Raw genomic sequence first — 17,894 nt, 5'->3', positions numbered from 1 at the left:
TTTTAAACATTATTCGACGAATAAGTTTTAACCAAGGATTGAAAAATCAGCCCTAAATATTAAAAAAAACAGACCAGATAAGTATCCGCCATAGCGGTCGGCACGAGCTGCGGCTGCGCATGTATGAGCGCCGCGAGCACCGCCATGTTGTTCGGCGAACGAACGTTCGATAATTCGTTGTAGATCGTGTGCGTTACTACGCTGCGTAACAACGCCGGACTTTCGGATACCATCTCCCTGTAAAACAAATGAAACATTGATTTTTCTGTTTCTTTTTGTTTGTTTCGTCTTGTCAAATTGTGTATTTTATTCTGTATGCAATTTTAGTTTTTAAATGTATTTTTCATTTGTTATTAAGAATTGTAAAAGTTATGCTTTTTCCGAATAAATCTTCTTATCTTCTTCTTATATATAAAAATGAATCGCAAAATGTGTTGGTAAGCGCATAACTCGAGAACGGCTGAACCGATTTCGATAATTCTTTTTTTATTATATTACTTGAAGTACGAGGATGGTTCTTACGTAGAGAAAACGTAAATATGTACCACGGGCGAAGCCGGGGCGGACCGCTAGTCTTCTTATAAATAAAAATGAATCGCAAAATGTGTTGGTAAGCGCATAACTCGAGAACGGCTGAACCGATTTCGATAATTCTTTTTTTATTATATTCCTTGAAGTACGAAGATGGTTCTTATGTAGAGAAAACGTAAACATGTACCACGGGCGAAGCCGGGGCGGACCGCTAGTTATAAATAAATATCAACCGTCGGCGATGAACTAACTTGTATTACATAATTATAAAATATGAAATATTGGAATGAATATTTAAGCGTAAGTATGTAAAAAGAAAGCGCAAAAATGTAAGCGCATCACTACACTTCAATCGCAATCAAATTAAAAAAATGTCTCTCGATTCCAAAAATCAATCAATTAACAAGAAAATTTCAGTTACCATCAACTCACCTCAAACACGACTGATAAGCACTTTGCAGCGGCTTCGTCTTCAATCTCATACGGGCCAACTGCGCTAACACCTCATGATCACGTGGTGCACTGGGCCCGGCCGCGCACGCGTTCGCACACACGTACGCGAGCAACTCTTGCGCAGCTCGCCACGTTTTACCTGAGTGTAGCCAGCCTTCAAGGCGAGAGGCGGCTATCATGCGGATCTGGAAGAATGCTGCTTGTTAAGAGGTCACACTAAATAAGTAAATATACATATTTATATTCAGATGGTGATGGCTCGAAGGACCAAAACAGTGAAAAACGGGAAAAATAATATTGTAAACTTTTGTTCTTAAAGCCGTGGTTGATTGTTACACACAAAATATTATTTGGAACATAGAGAAATGTATGCAAAAACATTTTTTTTAAACCTATTACTACAAAATCATTAATCAATACCTTATTACATCAAATATGGATGTTTATGGAGAAGCAGAAATTAATATAACCAAAAGTGAAGTGAACAAAATGTTGCAAGAAAAAATATAGATCTATTTCTTTTCACTTCAGCTAACAATTATTATCAACAGATAAATAACAGACGTACCTCTGGAAAACCGCAAGTAGCCGATAACAGCTTCAGGAACCCTTTGCCCATAGCATCAGGTGCCGCTCTGCGCTGTATTTGCTCCTTGATCGCTTCTAACACCAGCGCCTCCACCGTTTCGTAGCTGCTTGAGTACCTGAAATCGAGAAAACTAATTCAACATTTCAATTTGCTTGTTCAAAGTCGGAATAAAATAATGTTTAAAAATTGTGTGCACACTACTGAAGGTTAAGGGGGACAACTAATATGTGTAAGCAGTATAATAAGTATATAGTTTAAGCTCTTCAAATAAATACATAAATATTTAAAAATAATGTAAGAGAAGATTTAGTTCTTATATCTGTAGCATAGATGAATTTCAACTTTGTTTTATAAATCAATAACTTACTGGATTAAGCAGAGCCAACACCTCTTAAATCCATAGTGCCATAATTCACAAGTGTAACAAGGCAGCTATAAACTCTATTAACAATACACATTGAAAAAACAAACCACCAAGAATATTCATGAACCATATATTTTCCATCACCACAGATCTAAGACATTCTAAATCATGCAAAAATATCTATAAAAAATTACCTCGGAAACACGGAGTAATCCAGATCTGCGTTATCAACGTCATCCTCGTTACTCCCCATGAGAGGCGACCCTGAACCTGATGGAGACATTGTACCTGATAATAAGATGTTTTCTAGCGTTAAAAAATAAATAAAAACCTGCCCAAAACAAAACATAACAACTCAAACACAACCTCATCTCCAAATATTTTGTGTAGTTGAGGAATTTGTGACAAAAAAATAAAAATAAATCTTAAAAAAATAAAAACAATTAACTAAAATGTAGTGATCATACCCAGAGTGTTATCAGAAGGAATAAGATGCGGCGGAGGCTGTTTAGTGCTAAACGCTGTCACAATATTATCCACTAAACATTTGCACCATGAACAATCTACCCACCATCTCTCGTTCAGTGCGTCATCCAAGTATACCTGACAACATAATTTATTTTTTTACACGCTTTATACAGTTGAACCTCGATAACTTAAACCTCGGTAACATAAAAACCTCTGTAACTTCAAAAAATAATGTGTTCCCTTCCCATCAGAGCCCAAAACCTCTTTAACTTAAAATACGCAACCTCTATAACTTAAATAAATAATCTCTGTATTGGCCCTCAGTAACTTCAAGAAATGTTTCCACAACCTCTATAACATAAAATTGTTTGTCAATGAGTCATTTTGAAAGAGTGTCAAAACAAAAGGATTCGGTATTTATTGCTTGCACGTGTTTACTATGTATTGTTAACGTAAACAATACATTACCTATTGTTTGCTTTATCGAAATTCTTCAAAACTTTGCGGCGGTTAGCTTTATGACAACAACTTACTTGCATCATAAGTTTTTGATTGTTGTCCTGGAAACATCACTTTACTTACTGTGTGATAAAACCGGCTTAAAATGAGTCCAAAAAGAAAACTAACAACCCTCATATACGCTGATAAATTAAAAGCTATAGAAGCAGTGAAAAATGGATAGACCCTTGATAACTTAAAACCTCGATAACTTAAAATATTTTGTGTTTCCCTTGGATTTTAACTTATCGAGGTCCTACTGTATTAGCTTCACCTGTATGTTTGTATGTTTGTAACCGACTTCTTTGGGCGCGATTTTGACCCACTTTAAACGGCCAGATTTCGTTCAAACTTTGTAGATTTATTGAGGACCGATGACAATACACTAATTTGATAAAATAAATAATAGTTAAAAAAAAATAAAAAACACGCTTTTTATAGAAAACCGAACTAAAAGCGTGTTTTTTAGTTTTTTTAAACTATTATTATTTTAACTGTATATGTAACAAGTAATATAACCATGTCGGTGTCATAATTATGTTAAAATTGATTACATTATTCACATCTGATCAAATGTTTATTGCAGTATTCACAACCATTGGTGAAATATTTTTATAAAACTTTACCTGTAAACTATGCTGTCTTTATTCTGATATTTAATACAGTTATTCACAAAATAATATTATATTATATGAAATGCACACTCTTATGAAACCTATTCTTACCTTAATGAATGTATCTGGCCAGTTATTGCTATCCTTATGCCCTGCATATAACATATTACAAGCCAGAACAAATACCAACGGATTGCCTTTACTTTTGAATGCTGCTCCCTGTTCTCTCTTCAGCAGCGTGCAAAGTGTCTGCGTAACTGTCTCATGAGCGAACATATTTGGCCGTATTTTGGTCAAATACAACATGCTCATGCAAAGAATAAGGTCTGGCTTGGAACGCTGCGACTTTAAGAGGCGGATGGAGCCTGTGAGGAGACCCAGCTGAAATTGAAACAGTTGAAAAATAGGAATTGAATATTTTACATAAACAATCAAAGCACTAAAAATAAAATAGTTATCAGGAAAAATATAGATAGCAGGACTATTTGCAATAGAGACTCAAAAATAAAATAGATACATCTTTAATAATAACAAGACTACATACAAGTTTATCTGAGTTATGGGTGTCCAACGCTTGCAAGACATTAGGCACCAGATCAACAGGGTCTATTTCCAATGATGTGGGTGCTACTGCTTCAGCTGGTGACCCAATTCTAGACCTCTTATTAGGAGGCTGACTGCCAAACCCTGAACCTTCGCGTTTTCTTTCGGCAACACCTATAAATCGAACCAATAAGTAAAAAATAAAGATACATCATAATAAGGAACATATTTTGCATCTGATTTGTAACTAACCGCTGGTCGATGGTTTATGTATATTTCGTTTTTCAGAATCTCTAGAGACGACAACAGTTGACTTGCTGCCCAGGGCAAATATATCTTGAGGATGTTGTGGAGCCTTGCTCTTGCCTCCACGGCCGGCGGAGGACATTTTACCACGCTCCATTGATAGGTTTGAAGTAGTATTCTCAGTGTTATAAAGGGAATATCTTTCAAATCATTATACTAAAGCTCGAAAGCTTTTATGGTTGAAATTTTACTTTTATATCGAAAATAAACAAACAACACACTCGCAACACTACCTATGCGGTCGACTCACGTCTGAAATTTCAAATTTGACAATTGACATTGACTGACTGTTGACGTTTAATCATAGAGTATTATAATTTTACAGACTATGCGAATGTATATTACTAATATCAAATGTAAGATACCACTATAACGTTCTATTGCATTATGAACTCCCTAAAATTAGTTTCAGATCAATTATTACTAGCTTGCTCGCTCTGCTTTATCGGACGTCGAGTTGAGAGGTGTAAATTTTTTCACAAATCTCAATGAATTTTAAATTAGTATCATATCTCTCTCTTAATTTCTCTATGAATTTTAAATTAGTATCAAAAAATATTTACAGGAGATTCATTAAGAAGTACTTAATAAAGTTTATTAAAAAATATTTGAGACTAATTCGAGTTACATGCATCTTCCGGAAGATAATATTTAATCAAAACTATTAGCTATCTTTCACATTTCACATCTATACTAATATTATAAAGAGGAAAGGTTTGTAATTATGTATGTATGGTTTTCACGCATAAACTACTGGACCGATTTCAAAAATGTTTTCACCATTAGAAAGCTGCATCTTGACTGAGCAACATAAGCTATATTGCATATTAAAAAAAAAATAGAGATCCTTTCCAAAAAATTGAAAAATGTAACCCAAGGTGTAAAAAATTTCTTAATAAAAATTCTGTCATCGCGTGCGCTGCGGAATCTATTCCTTGAAGTACGAGGATGGTTCTTATGAAAAAAAAACGTAAACATAGGTACCACGGGCGAAGCCGGGGCGGACCGCTAGTTATTTATATAATGAGTATAATAATTAATAAATAATAGTATAGTGGGTTCATAAGAATATATTTAATTGATAAATAATAATATTAGTTAACGAGTCATGGAATAAAAAGCAGTGGTTTCTTCAAATAAAGTTTATTGAGATTATAACGAAAAAACATTTATGTCTAACTAAGTAAGTTCTATTCTAAGTAGACATTAACTAGTTATTAATTAATATTTTTCTTGAAATAATTTTAAGTATTAATAATTAAATAAGTAACTGAATAATTTTATTTAAATTTCTTAGTTTTATTATTGTCGACACGCTTGGCCTTAAGATAGGTTCGTTCTTTGTTGTGCAAATCATTCTTCGCTTGAGATAGAGATATCGTCATCTGTAAATTAAAAATATTTGTTTCAGTTTAATTAAGAAAAGTGTAGTTACAATATCATTAAATATATGGAGTGAAAACCATTTGTGCATTCTTTTTTTTTAAAGGTACTTCAAAAATATTATTGAAATAGACCAAGAGCTGTCGTAAATTTCTTAAAGGTAAAAATACATCACTTAATTTTATATTACGATCAGGGACCGTATTATGACCCTTTATTTCCAGACAGTTTACGCCGTGAATTGAACTGACTGGCAAATTCATATAATACCAAATTAAACATTGCTGGTTATTGCGATCATAATTTGAATTTTCCAGTCAATTCAATTCACGGCGTAAACTGTCTGAAAATAAGAGGTACGTAATACGGCCCCTGAATTGACATTTTATCCTAACATTTATTTTACCAGTAAAATACAATACAAGCCATGTTATTTTTCATTTTATTTTAAGCTAAAAGTGATATATTACGTCATTTTTCCTTGGCTTAGTGTTCCGTCCCTGTCCCGCGGGCATAGCGCTGCGTCGTTTGAGCGTTGACAGCGGCATTGGGGATAGACGCTCACCGCGAGATATTGCTGAGAAGCGACGGTTCACTTCTGACACCTGTGTTTTGATTTTTTTATTAATTATAATTATTATAGTAGAAACCAGAAGTCATTTATACGACCATAAAGTTATAAATACGGTATATCAAATGTTAATAGTAAATCATGAATACTAGTAAAGGGAAGCTCTTTTGATCTGTTTTTTACTTGATTTGAAGCTACTCATTTTAAACCTACAATATACTGTGAGCATTTATAATACAACAGATTTTTTCTCAATTTCATTTTTTTTAAATTGCGATATAAATTTTAAGAACGTACATCAATAGTATTGTCATCAGTGCTGCTATCGCTGAACAAAGTGTACAGCATGCTGTCCATGTTGTGATTTGGTTCAGTGCGAGGCACTGGGAACTCGCGCTTCGATTGGATTATAGGTGATACTGGGTGAGGTTTCTTCTGTTGATATATTAATAAACTAAATTACTATTTGGAAATTATATTATTAGAAGTTATTTCGACATGTCGTAAAAAAATACAATATTTTTTTATCAATGTATCCATAATTCCATATGCTATTGATTCTCCATCAAAATCAGTTTTTTTGGTTATAAGCCAATACAACAACGGTGGAAGTGTTAAGAAACGACTTTTCATGTACTTTTCCTCATGTAGATACTACGATGTTTTCTGTATATTAAAATGTTCATTAAATTATTAAAATAAATGTTTCACTCATACAGTGTCTCAAAAAATCACGATAAATTAAAATTTATTCAGCAGCTCTTACACTAACCTTACTAGACGGTGTCAACATGACAGCATTGTCATCTGGTTCTGGCTGAACAGCTGGTTCCCTATCTCTTGGCACAGGACGACCGTTGAGTTCCTTTTGAATATTATCTATGGTGCTTTGCATACCGGATATCTTTTCTTGAAGACGATCCTTTATGATACACGATAGTGGTAAATGTTAAAAATATGTAATGACGATTCGAAAGTGCTTCTAAAAAAGAAGTCTAATTGAATAAATGTTTGAGTTTGAGTTTGATAAGTTTAATTGTATTATTTTATCTTTAACCCATTGAGCCCCAAGTTTCCCGATCGGTCCACGACACAATAGATTTTCTATCGCATCTGTGGTTCCGGGGCCTGAGTTATTCAACTTTTTTTTTCAAAGGGTAAAGTTCGCGAGTTGAGTGGTTGGTACTATAACACATTGTTATTTTTTCAAAAAACACAAGTTAACGGACTTTTTTTAACTTGATGGAACCTTGGTACACGAATGGCTTACCTTTTCGCTTCTCATCTCTAGTATCATAGACATATTTTTGGATAACTCATCTTCTTTATCCTGCAAAAATATTATATAATGTAAAACTTTTTGCAATATTAGAAACTATTTGTTCATGAAATTTAAGGGAAAACTTGGGGAAAACACGTTCATTACATATTATACAGGGTTACTGGTAGGTAATTAAAAAAAATAATATCTCAAAAATGAGCCATTTCCGGATATAACAATATACAGTCTAATTGTTGCAAATAACCTCCCCTACCACCTCTTAAAAGGATCCGGTCTAATTACCAGTAACCCTGTATACAAGAAAATGTACAAGTCTTCTTTCAAGACCATTTTTAAAACTACTTAGACTGGCACAAAAACCTTTTTCTAGTGAAATATTAAATACTAGATTTCCGCCCGCGGCTTCGCCCACGTTTTCAAAGGAAAACCCGCATAGTTCCCGTTCCCGTGGGATTTCCGGGATAAAACCTACCCTATGTGTTAATCCAAGTTACCTTCTATATGTGTGCTAAATTTCATTGTAATCGGTTCAGTAGTTTTTACGTGAAAGAGTAACAAACATCCATACATCCATACAAACTTTCGCCTTTATAACATTAATAGGATCTAACCCTCGCAATGGCCTCTAATTGCTCAATCCTCACGGCCATCTTCATCTCCATCTCCTTCCCATTCTCCCTCTCTACTTCTAGCTCCTTATTGCTCCTCTGCAGAGCATTCTCTAGTTTATTCCTTACATCTGCACTGGTTTTTAGTTCTGACATCAATTGGTTGACAGTTGATGCCTTTAGATCTAATTCTTTGTCCTTCAACTCTATTGTTTTGGTCAGGTCTTGTATTTTTTCGTCGGTTGATTCTCTGTAATAATTAGTATAGATTGGAAATTTAAAATGGTGGTAAATTATTATTTTTCTGTATTTAGACGATTCAAAATTAACTAAACGAAGTCTTATTTGTCTGAGTTTGAACTTTGAAATAAGTAAACACTGACTTTTTTTTCCACGATCAATTTGGAATAATGAAGTATTATAAACATTTAGATACCTGTAAATTTTAAAATCATTGTCGATTTCATGAATTTTATCCTGTAGAGTCTGAATTTCATTAACGAGTTCTTGTACGCGAATCGTTTTATTATCAACTTCCTCAACTTTTTTATCCAATTCTATAACTAAATTAGACTTGTCCTGTTTGATCACCATTATTTGTTCATTTAACACCTTCAACTCTTGTTTCAAATTGTTCAGAACCTATAATTTTTTAGCAACATTATATTAAAATTATCTTAATTTTACTTAACTAGGTAATTATTTGTACTTACTTCATTCTTTTTCTTCACGTCTGCTTCCAAGTTATGTTTCTTGTCAATAAGAGTCTTCATATCTTTATTGATATTTTCGTGAATAGACGAAGCTTCCTGATTGTTAAAATAAGTATTATTTAGTAGTCACATAATATAATTTGTTTAAATTCAGATTAAAATGCTTTTTTTACCTCCAGTTTCTTTTTCAAGTCATTAATAATATCAGATGTAGCATTTTGTTCATCTTCCAAGGCAGCTATTTTATCTTGCAAAGAACTATTCTGATCGCACATAGATTTAGCGAATTGCTCTTGGTGTGTGAGAGCCTTTTTCAAAGCGGAATTTGCATCGATACTTTCTTTTAAACTAGAATTAATATTTTTTGTTTAATTTATTTCAAAAACACAGTAGACACATTTACTTAAAATTGCTTTAAATTTAAATCAAAATTTTAACATTTAAGTTTAGTTATCAGAATTATTTGTATGCGTTCCTAATTAATATAGTTTTCATAGCATGGTTATTTATTCATTAAAATTAATGTATTTATTTATTAAAAAAAATAGAAAATTATGAAAAAAAAAATACTTACTCTTTCTCCTGCTTAGACAACATGTTCCTCATTTCATTGCGTTGCGCGTTAAATTCGTGGACCAATTGCTTCATGTCGCGTTGCATGTTCGTTATCGTCTCCTCTTTCTGTAAAAAAATATTATTATCAAAAAAGTAATAATATTAATTTCTTTTTCATTTTTTTAAATTCAAAGCTTATAATTTTAAAATTCAATAAAACTATTAAAAATTTACCTTTTCGAGTTCAATTTTAGCATTATCAAGTTTTTTGTGAAGATCGTTGACGGTAGATTTCAATTCTTCAGTCTGCGCCTGCGCAGAAGCGACCTTGACCCTTGCGTTGTTGAGTTCACTCTCAAGTTGTTGTTTGGACGCAGTAAACACTTGCATTAGTTGCCTTTGATGTTCGCCGCTCAGTTTAACTAGATTGATTGTGTGGGTATTTGAAAGAATTTTTCATAATTTAGTTTAGACTTTAGAGCATAATATAATATTAGCAATGAGTTGAAATCAAAATAATGAAAAAGTGTCATCTCTTGGCTAAGATTGATAACTAAAATATTAAATCGATAAAAAAAAATATCGTGACGCGTAATCATAGCTATAATATTTTACGATTCAAAACGTTTTTAAACGTTAATTATATCCACATAATATAATTATATGATCCAGAATGATAAATTCCTTACTCTTCTCTTCAAGGCTCATCACTAACTGGCCATGTTTTTCGTCATTTTGCATCTGCTGCGCCTTAATATCGCGAACTAGTTGACCAGACTTCTGGTAAGCGTCACATAATGAAGCCTGGTCAGCTTTGCACCTAGATAGAGTCTGCTTGAGTCGCACACTGTAGTCTTCTAGAACGTCGCATATTTCACGAGTGCTGCTTAATCTATGGAATATATTTTAATTTGCTTTTGGAAACTTTATTGTGGATTGATGGAATTCGAATAAATGGTTGAATAATTGAATTTACGAGTGAAAGTTATAGGGAAATCTTTAATTAATTATTGTGATTATTCACTTAAGTTGAGTGGATTCTGTAATTTCTACATTTTCTTATTATGTTGTAGTCGTTAGCCCTATGGTCGTAATACGCGGCAATGCCTAATCAACAAACTCACAAAAAAAAAATCTTACTTTAAAGGACGCATAGTTAAATAAGGCACATCTTTGGGCATATTTTAATATACTTACTTATTATGCAGGCAAGAATTATTTTTTTAAGAAATTAAATTTACTAACTTATTTAAGGTTTCAGGACGCAAACGAAGTTCATCCTGGTACTGGCCAGAAATGGTTTCGTGTTGCATTTGCACTTCTACCATATTTTGCTGCAGTCGTTCATGGTTGCCTTCCACTTGTTGCAACTTCTCCTTAAGGTCCCAATATGCTGTGTCTTGAGCAACCTATTACAATAAATAAAAGAAATATCAAGATCTAATAAAGATTTTAGAACTTTTGTTTTGTTACACAACATAATTACAATGTAACTACTACGAACACGTTACATTAAATTTATATTAAAATCTTACCTTCAATTTTATTACTTTTGCAGTCTCTCGAGAAACTTTTTCTCGTAGCTTTTCAACATTGACATTTACTCTTTTTCTGCCCACAACATTGCTTATTTCACCGAAATCCATCTTAAAATCTTTTAAAATAATGTTTCATAAACTTATTTCAACTAAAAGCCAATTACTTGCTTTGTGTTAAAAGCGGAAAAGAATACTTTTAAGTTTTAGAATTTTAGATATTGGCGGGAATTTTTTTTTTTTATCTTCCGTAGTGCGTACGTGTTCTATTGTTTGTGGTCTGAGTTTTATTTTAATTTATTATACCTAATTATATTTACTGCGTACGAAAATTAATAATAATGCACAAATTACAGTGTATACATATTTTATATTTTATGGTTGTTATACTGTTAGTACAGTCTAATTAAATTATTAGCACCACAGATTTTTACATATAGAAAAATTTATACTCTATTGATTTTTAAATCTTGACTTTGATAGTTGACACTTGACGTTTCCGTATTGGTTTTTTAATCTGTATTCTGTAACCAGATTCAATACTGTGTACTGCCGATTGGAAAATAGTAATTTTTAATAAATTTTAAGGTGTGTATTCCCAAATTGTATCAATTTTCGAGTATTATGACTTCATAATTAAGTTTCTCGATTTTCCTTTATTAATGCAGAAATATGATAATGGTAAAAAATACTTATTTATATTTGTTATGTAATTGATTTAAAGGTTAGGAATATTGCTTTCAGATGCTCTCATCTTCACTCCTTGGTAGCCTCCGCGCTGCGCGTGTGTCAGTCCAGGTCACCAGAAACCTGGCAGCGGCGTCCAAAGCCTCCGACCCAATCCAGCAGTTGTTCCTTGACAAAATCAGAGAATACAAACAGAAAAGCGCGTAAGTACTCTACTTTCCGATCAGGATATTAAAAATCATCATTTTAATGTATGGCTGCAATGATTCTGTATCATAACCAGCCTAAAACTAAAAATATTCATGTTATCCCATTCTGTTGGAAATTGCTATGTTAAACCAGAACCTAGTACTTAAGTGAAGTGGTAAATTGAATATTCTTTAATAGATTTTTAATACCTGATTGTTTCTATCATATGGCATCACACACACACTTTCAGTAAAAGATACAGTTGCAGTTTGCATTGTAAGGTAAAGTAATTAAAAGGCGCAGTAGGAGTACAGAGGAATTACTAGCAGTATTAATGCTTTTGATGAAATAAGTTTCTAATGTATATGGCGAGTCATTTATACATGATTTAGTCCATCTAATTGCAATATTAACAATATAAATTGACTTTCAGCGGTGGCAAGATGGTAGATGTCAGTCCCGCTGTAGAAAAGGAACTCAAAGCAGAGTTGGAGAAGCTGGAACGCCAGTATGGAGGTGGATCTGGTGTCGACATGACCGCATTCCCCTCGTTCAAGTTTGAAGACCCCAAGCTAGACCCCATCAACGAACAGGCTGCCAAGAAGTGAACAATTAGCGTATTAATTGGTTATCATACCACAGTGTTAGGAAATAAACTGGTTATTTAAACTAATTATTGTTTTTATTGAATCGTCTCGTTTATTATAGTCTTGATTTTGTTCTAACCCTTAGTTGAAGTAGATATAAATCTGTCAAGACAATAAGACAATCAAAATGGGTTTTCGATATGATATATAATATAATATTATTAAATCTACTTTTTACACGAAATTTATGCCCTTATTAAATAATTTTGTGCAAAATTAAATTTTACTAGCCATATTCTATGTACAATCTAAAATATAAACATTAGTTTTGTTCTCACAGTTGGTTTTCTATACTAATATTATATTAAAGAGGAAAGGTTTGTAATTATTTATGTATGTATGGTTTTCACGCATAAACTACTGGACCGATTTCAAAAATTCTTTCACCGTTAGAAAGCTGAGCAACATAGGCTACATTATTGCATTTTCAAATAGAGATCCTTACCAAAAATGTAAAAAGGTGTAAAAAAATCCTTAATAAAAATTCTGTCATCACATACGTAGTATATTATTATTAGTCTGTGGTCATCACGTGCGCTGCGGAATCTATTCCTTGAAGTACGAGGATGGTTCTTATGAAAAAAAACGTAAACATGTAGATGTAGGTATCACGAGCGAAACCGGGGCGGACCGCTAGTATGTTATAACTTGGTCAAAGTAAGTCATAACTTATAACAAGATATATACTTTAATTTCTCAAATAAAATTTAATTACTAGTCGAGTTTGTTTATATGGTTAAAGTAAAGATAAAATTTTTGCGATACTTTGGTAGATTTATAAAAATGTATATGTAGGTAGTGTATAAGATGCCACAAGTCAATTTATTTGTTATGAGGAAGCTTAGATCATTAAGTGAGGAAGTCTATAAAATATATAACACTCATGAGTAGGGCGGAGCATAAATAGAAAAAGTTATTAGAAAAAATTGATTTGGTGTGTGCCTCACTTGGTACTTAATAAATTGTTAAATTAACAAACAATACAGTAACTATATTACAAGGATGTGTGAAAAAAAAATGCTTTAACGAACCAAGAACTCTTACATCATGACTCATTTCATAAACACACACACAATATAATATTACACCATGTTCTCGTATTTGCGACGATATAGCTTATTTTCATATTACCATGCAGATTTTCATTTTGTCGAATGAATATTTCATTATGATACGAGCAGTAAAACGCATATTATGAGTTTTTCGTTACGTAGGTATTTGTACACGTTTTACAACGTTCGTGTTAGAATGAAAAGGTCTAAAAGGAAGGGGTTGTACAACTTTTCACTTTTACGGTAAAAGCACAGGTAAAAGTCGTTGCTTCTCTAAAGGTAGTAAATACCTATGTATACGTATTTAAGAAAATTCAAAAATAAATTGTAGGTACCTAAGTAACTAACTAGTTAGGTACTAATCTGTTGGTAATGCTACTATGCGTGCCAAATAAGAATAGGACTGTCAAGACGCCATATTGTTCAGTAATACGCGCTTAGTTGGCACGCATAGTATGCTAATGATTTCACTGGCGAGTGGCGGGTTAGTCAGTAGTATTAAAAGATCAATGATAATCTAATGGGGGTGTGTTATTTATTGTTTATTTATCGACATATTTACCTAATGCATTATTGTGCATCAGGTTTGAGACAAATTTATAAAGAAAATTTTAAAAGGAAATTAATTTTCTGTTGAAGGCCATTTCAATAGGTATGTACTGTAGATTCCTGATACTTAATAATTGTTTACAATCGTATGTGGTACCTAGTAGTGTCTACATACCTAGATGCAGTATAAAGTATGTACTTAAGTAGCTACCTACACATAACTAAGGATTACTAATATAGAAACACTGATTAAAACATACATTTTAACATTGTTATTAATTTATCATTCAGACAACATGTTTTATTTCCGAATTTTCTTTCCCAGCTTCTGAAGCTAGGTAAAAGCTGCGTAAGGTAAAAGCGCAAGGTTACAAAGTTACTTTAGCTTTGGTGTGTAGCTACCAGGCTACTGATTGCGTTCTTTTTTTTCTGATAGTGATAAGTCCTTGTAAACAAGAGTTCAAATCAAACGATAGGACATCCTTTTACGTAGTTAGCGTCGCGATTCATACTCGGCAGACTGTAGACAGTCGCACATGCCGCGCCGCAGTCGCCATTCCGCCATCACTGAAGCGGCACGGCGTTAAGATCGCGCAATGATAAGTGACAAATAAATAATTGTTACTATGGCAGCCGGTTTCGTCGGCTCCACGAAGAGTTTTCCTTTTTCATTCGACGTTGATGTGGATGAGGACGACGTGGGACGCAGTACGCCTCACCTAAACAAGCGGATAGGTTTGTTTTCTTGTTTTAAGTCCTGTACCTAGCGTTAATTGAAAACGACGTTTAATTTATGTTATGTCCTTGTTTTAACAAAACGTTTATTTTCGTGGATAAACACATTTTCATAACCTGAAACAGCTGGTGTAATTTGCAACGTGATGCGTAATGACTTCAATGTTATTGTCGATTTAGTCGAAAAGAAACAAAGATGTTTACATTTTACCGGAAGATTCGAATTGCTAATTCCTTTCTCGATTAAAACGGAGTTACCACGTTGTCACTTCATATCGAAATTCATGATATTATCACGACGAATACCTTATTATTACACTCAATTATCTTTTATTGCCAATAGGAGTACTATATTTTATTACAACACCAAGGTGAATAACCACCTTGTTGAAGTGTTGAAGAGTGTTTTAGGGGTATTTTTCCGTGGCAAGGGTGTGCGGCCGATCGATACTCGGCTCGGTCAGCTGGCGTAACATTTCACATGTCTGGGAACAACGCGCTCTTGTTTTTATGAAAAGCAGTTTTGCAATTCTTTCAAAATAACAATTCGTTTATTACATAAGTACATATTACCTCAATGGTTTATTACTTCTAGACACACTTAATACAGCCATATTATGCAGGTATATTGAGAACTAGCGGTCCGCCCCGGCTTCGCCCGTGGTACATGTTTACGTTTTCTCTTCATAAGAACCATCCTCGTACTTCAAGGAATATAATAAAAAAAGAATTATCGAAATCGGTCCACCCGTTCTCGAGTTATGCGCTTACCAACACATTTTGCGATTCATTTTTATATTATAGACTAGCGGTCCGCCCCGGCTTCGCCCGTGGTACATGTTCACGTTTTCTCTACATAAGAACCATCCTCGTACTTCAAGGAATATAATAAAAAAAGAATTATCGAAATCAGTTCAGCCGTTCTCGAGGTATGCGCTTACCAACACATTTTGCGATTCATTTTTATATATAAGGAAGAAGAAGAAGAAGATATATCTCCAATTTTGTATTTAACTAAGTACCTACCTACCTTTGCCTGCAGCTTGCTGCCTGAGGTTAGGTAGGTACGTCCTATAAGATTGAATAGAAAATATATAAAAAACCGTTATATTTTCAAATTTTAACAAATAACACACGAATAATCCTAACTAAAACTAGGTATCTACCTCAATAGGGACGCATCAGGTTTACCTGAAAAAGGGTTGAATACTTAGAGCATGGACCTAAAAAAAATTATTAGAAGGTTAATATGTGGCATCTCGAAGTGTTCCTTTGTTAATTTTTTTAAATCCTTTATTATTTTTCAATGACTCTATTATACTAGTAGACGCGGCATACGCTAACATCATTGCACTAAAAACAGCGTAATTAATACATACCTACTTACTAACGCATTATCACCGATACAGTTGTTCTCTCTTTCACTCTCACGCACGAGACATAATACATGTCTCACTCATGTACTTCGTAATAACAACTGCCGATTAAAATATAAAAAGAACGTCCAGCCACGACCACAGCCACGACGATGAATGGTGCGTGACTAAGTGAAACTCGGGCACTTAGCTGAGTTTTTTCTTGCCAAAATAGGGGTAACGTATCTAGCTTTTTTATACAGGGTGTCCCACTGTTGGTATACTAAGCTCAAAGGAGGTTATAGTTTTGCATACGCTGAGTACGTAAAAAATACTTAAACAGCATAATTACGTCAAAAATTTTTTGCTAAATTTTTCCTGAAAATTCATGTTTTCTTCTCTAGCTTCACGCAGCCGGCATATACCGTTTCTCTAATGTGAGCATTTTGTCTATGAAAACGTAATCTTTAACGATACCTCACGTGCGGGTGGCAAAGTTGGGCGGGTTTCTTGTTAGGGGTGTACACATAGAGTTTTAAGAATTCCTCTATTTGAAAAAAAAACTTCGTCTGGATTTTTTTAACTATTTTTTACGTGATCAGTGTATGCAAAACAACAAGTCCCTTCGCGCTTAGTATACCGATACTGGGACACCCTGTATATATCATAGTTATTTTTTTTAAAAACGTTTTCTTATCTATGATTCATTCTGCAAAGCTGATTGGTAAATTCCTAGAATCGAAATTCGAACCTGCACGTCCGCTTCATTTAGAAGTCATTTAGGTACCTAAGTATAGGTAGAATTAACTTGGTAGTTAACATTATACCTATTTGAATTTTGATATCGCATTTCCAAAACTAATAGCCGATTCCTGCCGATTCTATTGCTATCAACTCTAATCATGATGTCTACATTTTTATGTTAAGATTATTTTCTATTCAGCTGATATTTGCAACCTATATCTTCATTGGATTGCCATTGCAACCTGTCATTCTCATTTAATGAATCTTAAAATTTAAATTGTCCAAATTCTACGCTAAGCTTCTCCGGAATTTTGTACATGTAATTTATACTATAATAATTAACTAAGTAAAAATTTGTAAATTAGAATTTTATCTAATCGCTATACACGTGTAGGTCCTGTGAATAGCGATCGTTGTGTAGATCTGTAAACTTGTTACGTGTCCTCGTGTATGACACCACAGATAAAATAATCCTATAGGTAGTAGACACACGATGTCACGGCAATGTATGTGTTAAGATTTTAGTCATTATATTTAAACCGGCTACTCACGTACCTGCCACAGGGGCGATATTGGTTGGTGGACGGTTGGAGCACTTTCAGTTGCACTCTAAATTGCCCCTGCTTGCATATACACATCATAATTAAGGAGCCAATTAAGGGTCCAATTCCAATATTACCCCTGCTGCAGGTACGTGAGTAGCCGGTCTTATCGAGATTATTTTTAGACTGGAGAATTTTAAGAAATAAGAGGATTGATTATAGATATGTATATTTTTTTTCGTATCACAAACGCGTCTAAAAGTTTCTCTAATGACTCTATTACATAGTACATTTAATATTTTTTGTCCATTTACCTATATTTTTACAAATGCTTAAATAGTAGGTACAGTAGGAGCAAATACATAAAATTGGCAAAAGAAT

The 17,894-nt window shown here is 33.4% G+C and overlaps 4 protein-coding genes across 6 annotated transcripts in view; 2 read left to right on the top strand and 2 right to left on the bottom strand.

Annotated features, from left to right (window-relative positions):
• The window catches only part of IntS1 (integrator complex subunit 1), a 44,942-nt gene extending 40,336 nt beyond the window's left edge, over positions 1 to 4,606 (bottom strand). The window contains exons 1-8 of the mRNA XM_090112305.1: positions 4,313 to 4,606; positions 4,062 to 4,234; positions 3,629 to 3,898; positions 2,405 to 2,540; positions 2,132 to 2,225; positions 1,553 to 1,688; positions 964 to 1,169; positions 75 to 237 (exon numbers count right to left, since the gene is read on the bottom strand). Of these exons, the coding sequence (XP_089968431.1) occupies positions 75 to 237; positions 964 to 1,169; positions 1,553 to 1,688; positions 2,132 to 2,225; positions 2,405 to 2,540; positions 3,629 to 3,898; positions 4,062 to 4,234; positions 4,313 to 4,463 (1,329 nt within the window). The 5' untranslated portion in view covers positions 4,464 to 4,606. The remainder of the gene's footprint in view (positions 1 to 74; positions 238 to 963; positions 1,170 to 1,552; positions 1,689 to 2,131; positions 2,226 to 2,404; positions 2,541 to 3,628; positions 3,899 to 4,061; positions 4,235 to 4,312) is intronic.
• A 917-nt stretch (positions 4,607 to 5,523) lies between these two features.
• Positions 5,524 to 11,142, bottom strand: LOC149900899 (uncharacterized). The gene is made up of 14 exons (XM_090112668.1): positions 11,014 to 11,142; positions 10,724 to 10,887; positions 10,168 to 10,370; positions 9,713 to 9,900; positions 9,498 to 9,604; positions 9,097 to 9,271; positions 8,924 to 9,019; positions 8,647 to 8,852; positions 8,214 to 8,460; positions 7,591 to 7,650; positions 7,093 to 7,242; positions 6,618 to 6,755; positions 6,220 to 6,354; positions 5,524 to 5,751 (listed from the first exon to the last, which is right to left on the bottom strand). Exons 1-14 carry the CDS (start codon positions 11,122 to 11,124, stop codon positions 5,647 to 5,649), a joined length of 2,085 nt encoding a protein of 694 aa, XP_089968794.1. The 5' UTR covers positions 11,125 to 11,142; the 3' UTR covers positions 5,524 to 5,646.
• Positions 11,143 to 11,508: 366 nt separating this feature from the next.
• On the top strand, positions 11,509 to 12,562 carry ATPsynCF6 (ATP synthase, coupling factor 6). The gene is made up of 3 exons (XM_090112445.1): positions 11,509 to 11,601; positions 11,758 to 11,903; positions 12,323 to 12,562. The coding sequence occupies exons 2-3, from the start codon at positions 11,758 to 11,760 to the stop codon at positions 12,495 to 12,497; spliced, it is 321 nt and encodes a 106-aa protein (XP_089968571.1). The 5' UTR covers positions 11,509 to 11,601; the 3' UTR covers positions 12,498 to 12,562.
• Positions 12,563 to 14,682: 2,120 nt separating this feature from the next.
• Positions 14,683 to 17,894, top strand: part of LOC149900895 (AMP deaminase 2-like) — a 40,853-nt gene continuing 37,641 nt past the window's right edge. For all 3 annotated transcript variants that reach the window (XM_090112074.1, XM_090112084.1, XM_090112085.1), the window contains exon 1: positions 14,683 to 14,872. In XM_090112074.1, the coding sequence (XP_089968200.1) occupies positions 14,764 to 14,872 (109 nt within the window). In that variant the 5' untranslated portion in view covers positions 14,683 to 14,763. The remainder of the gene's footprint in view (positions 14,873 to 17,894) is intronic.

This window comes from Colias eurytheme, chromosome 18, assembly GCF_061535395.1.
Source record: "Colias eurytheme isolate Ceu_HAF_F1 chromosome 18, ilColEury1 Martin Lab GWU primary, whole genome shotgun sequence".
NCBI classification, from domain to species: Eukaryota; Metazoa; Arthropoda; class Insecta; order Lepidoptera; family Pieridae; genus Colias; species Colias eurytheme.
The sequence above is the reverse complement of the archived record's forward strand: the minus strand, read 5'-3'. Positions and strand labels throughout refer to the sequence as shown.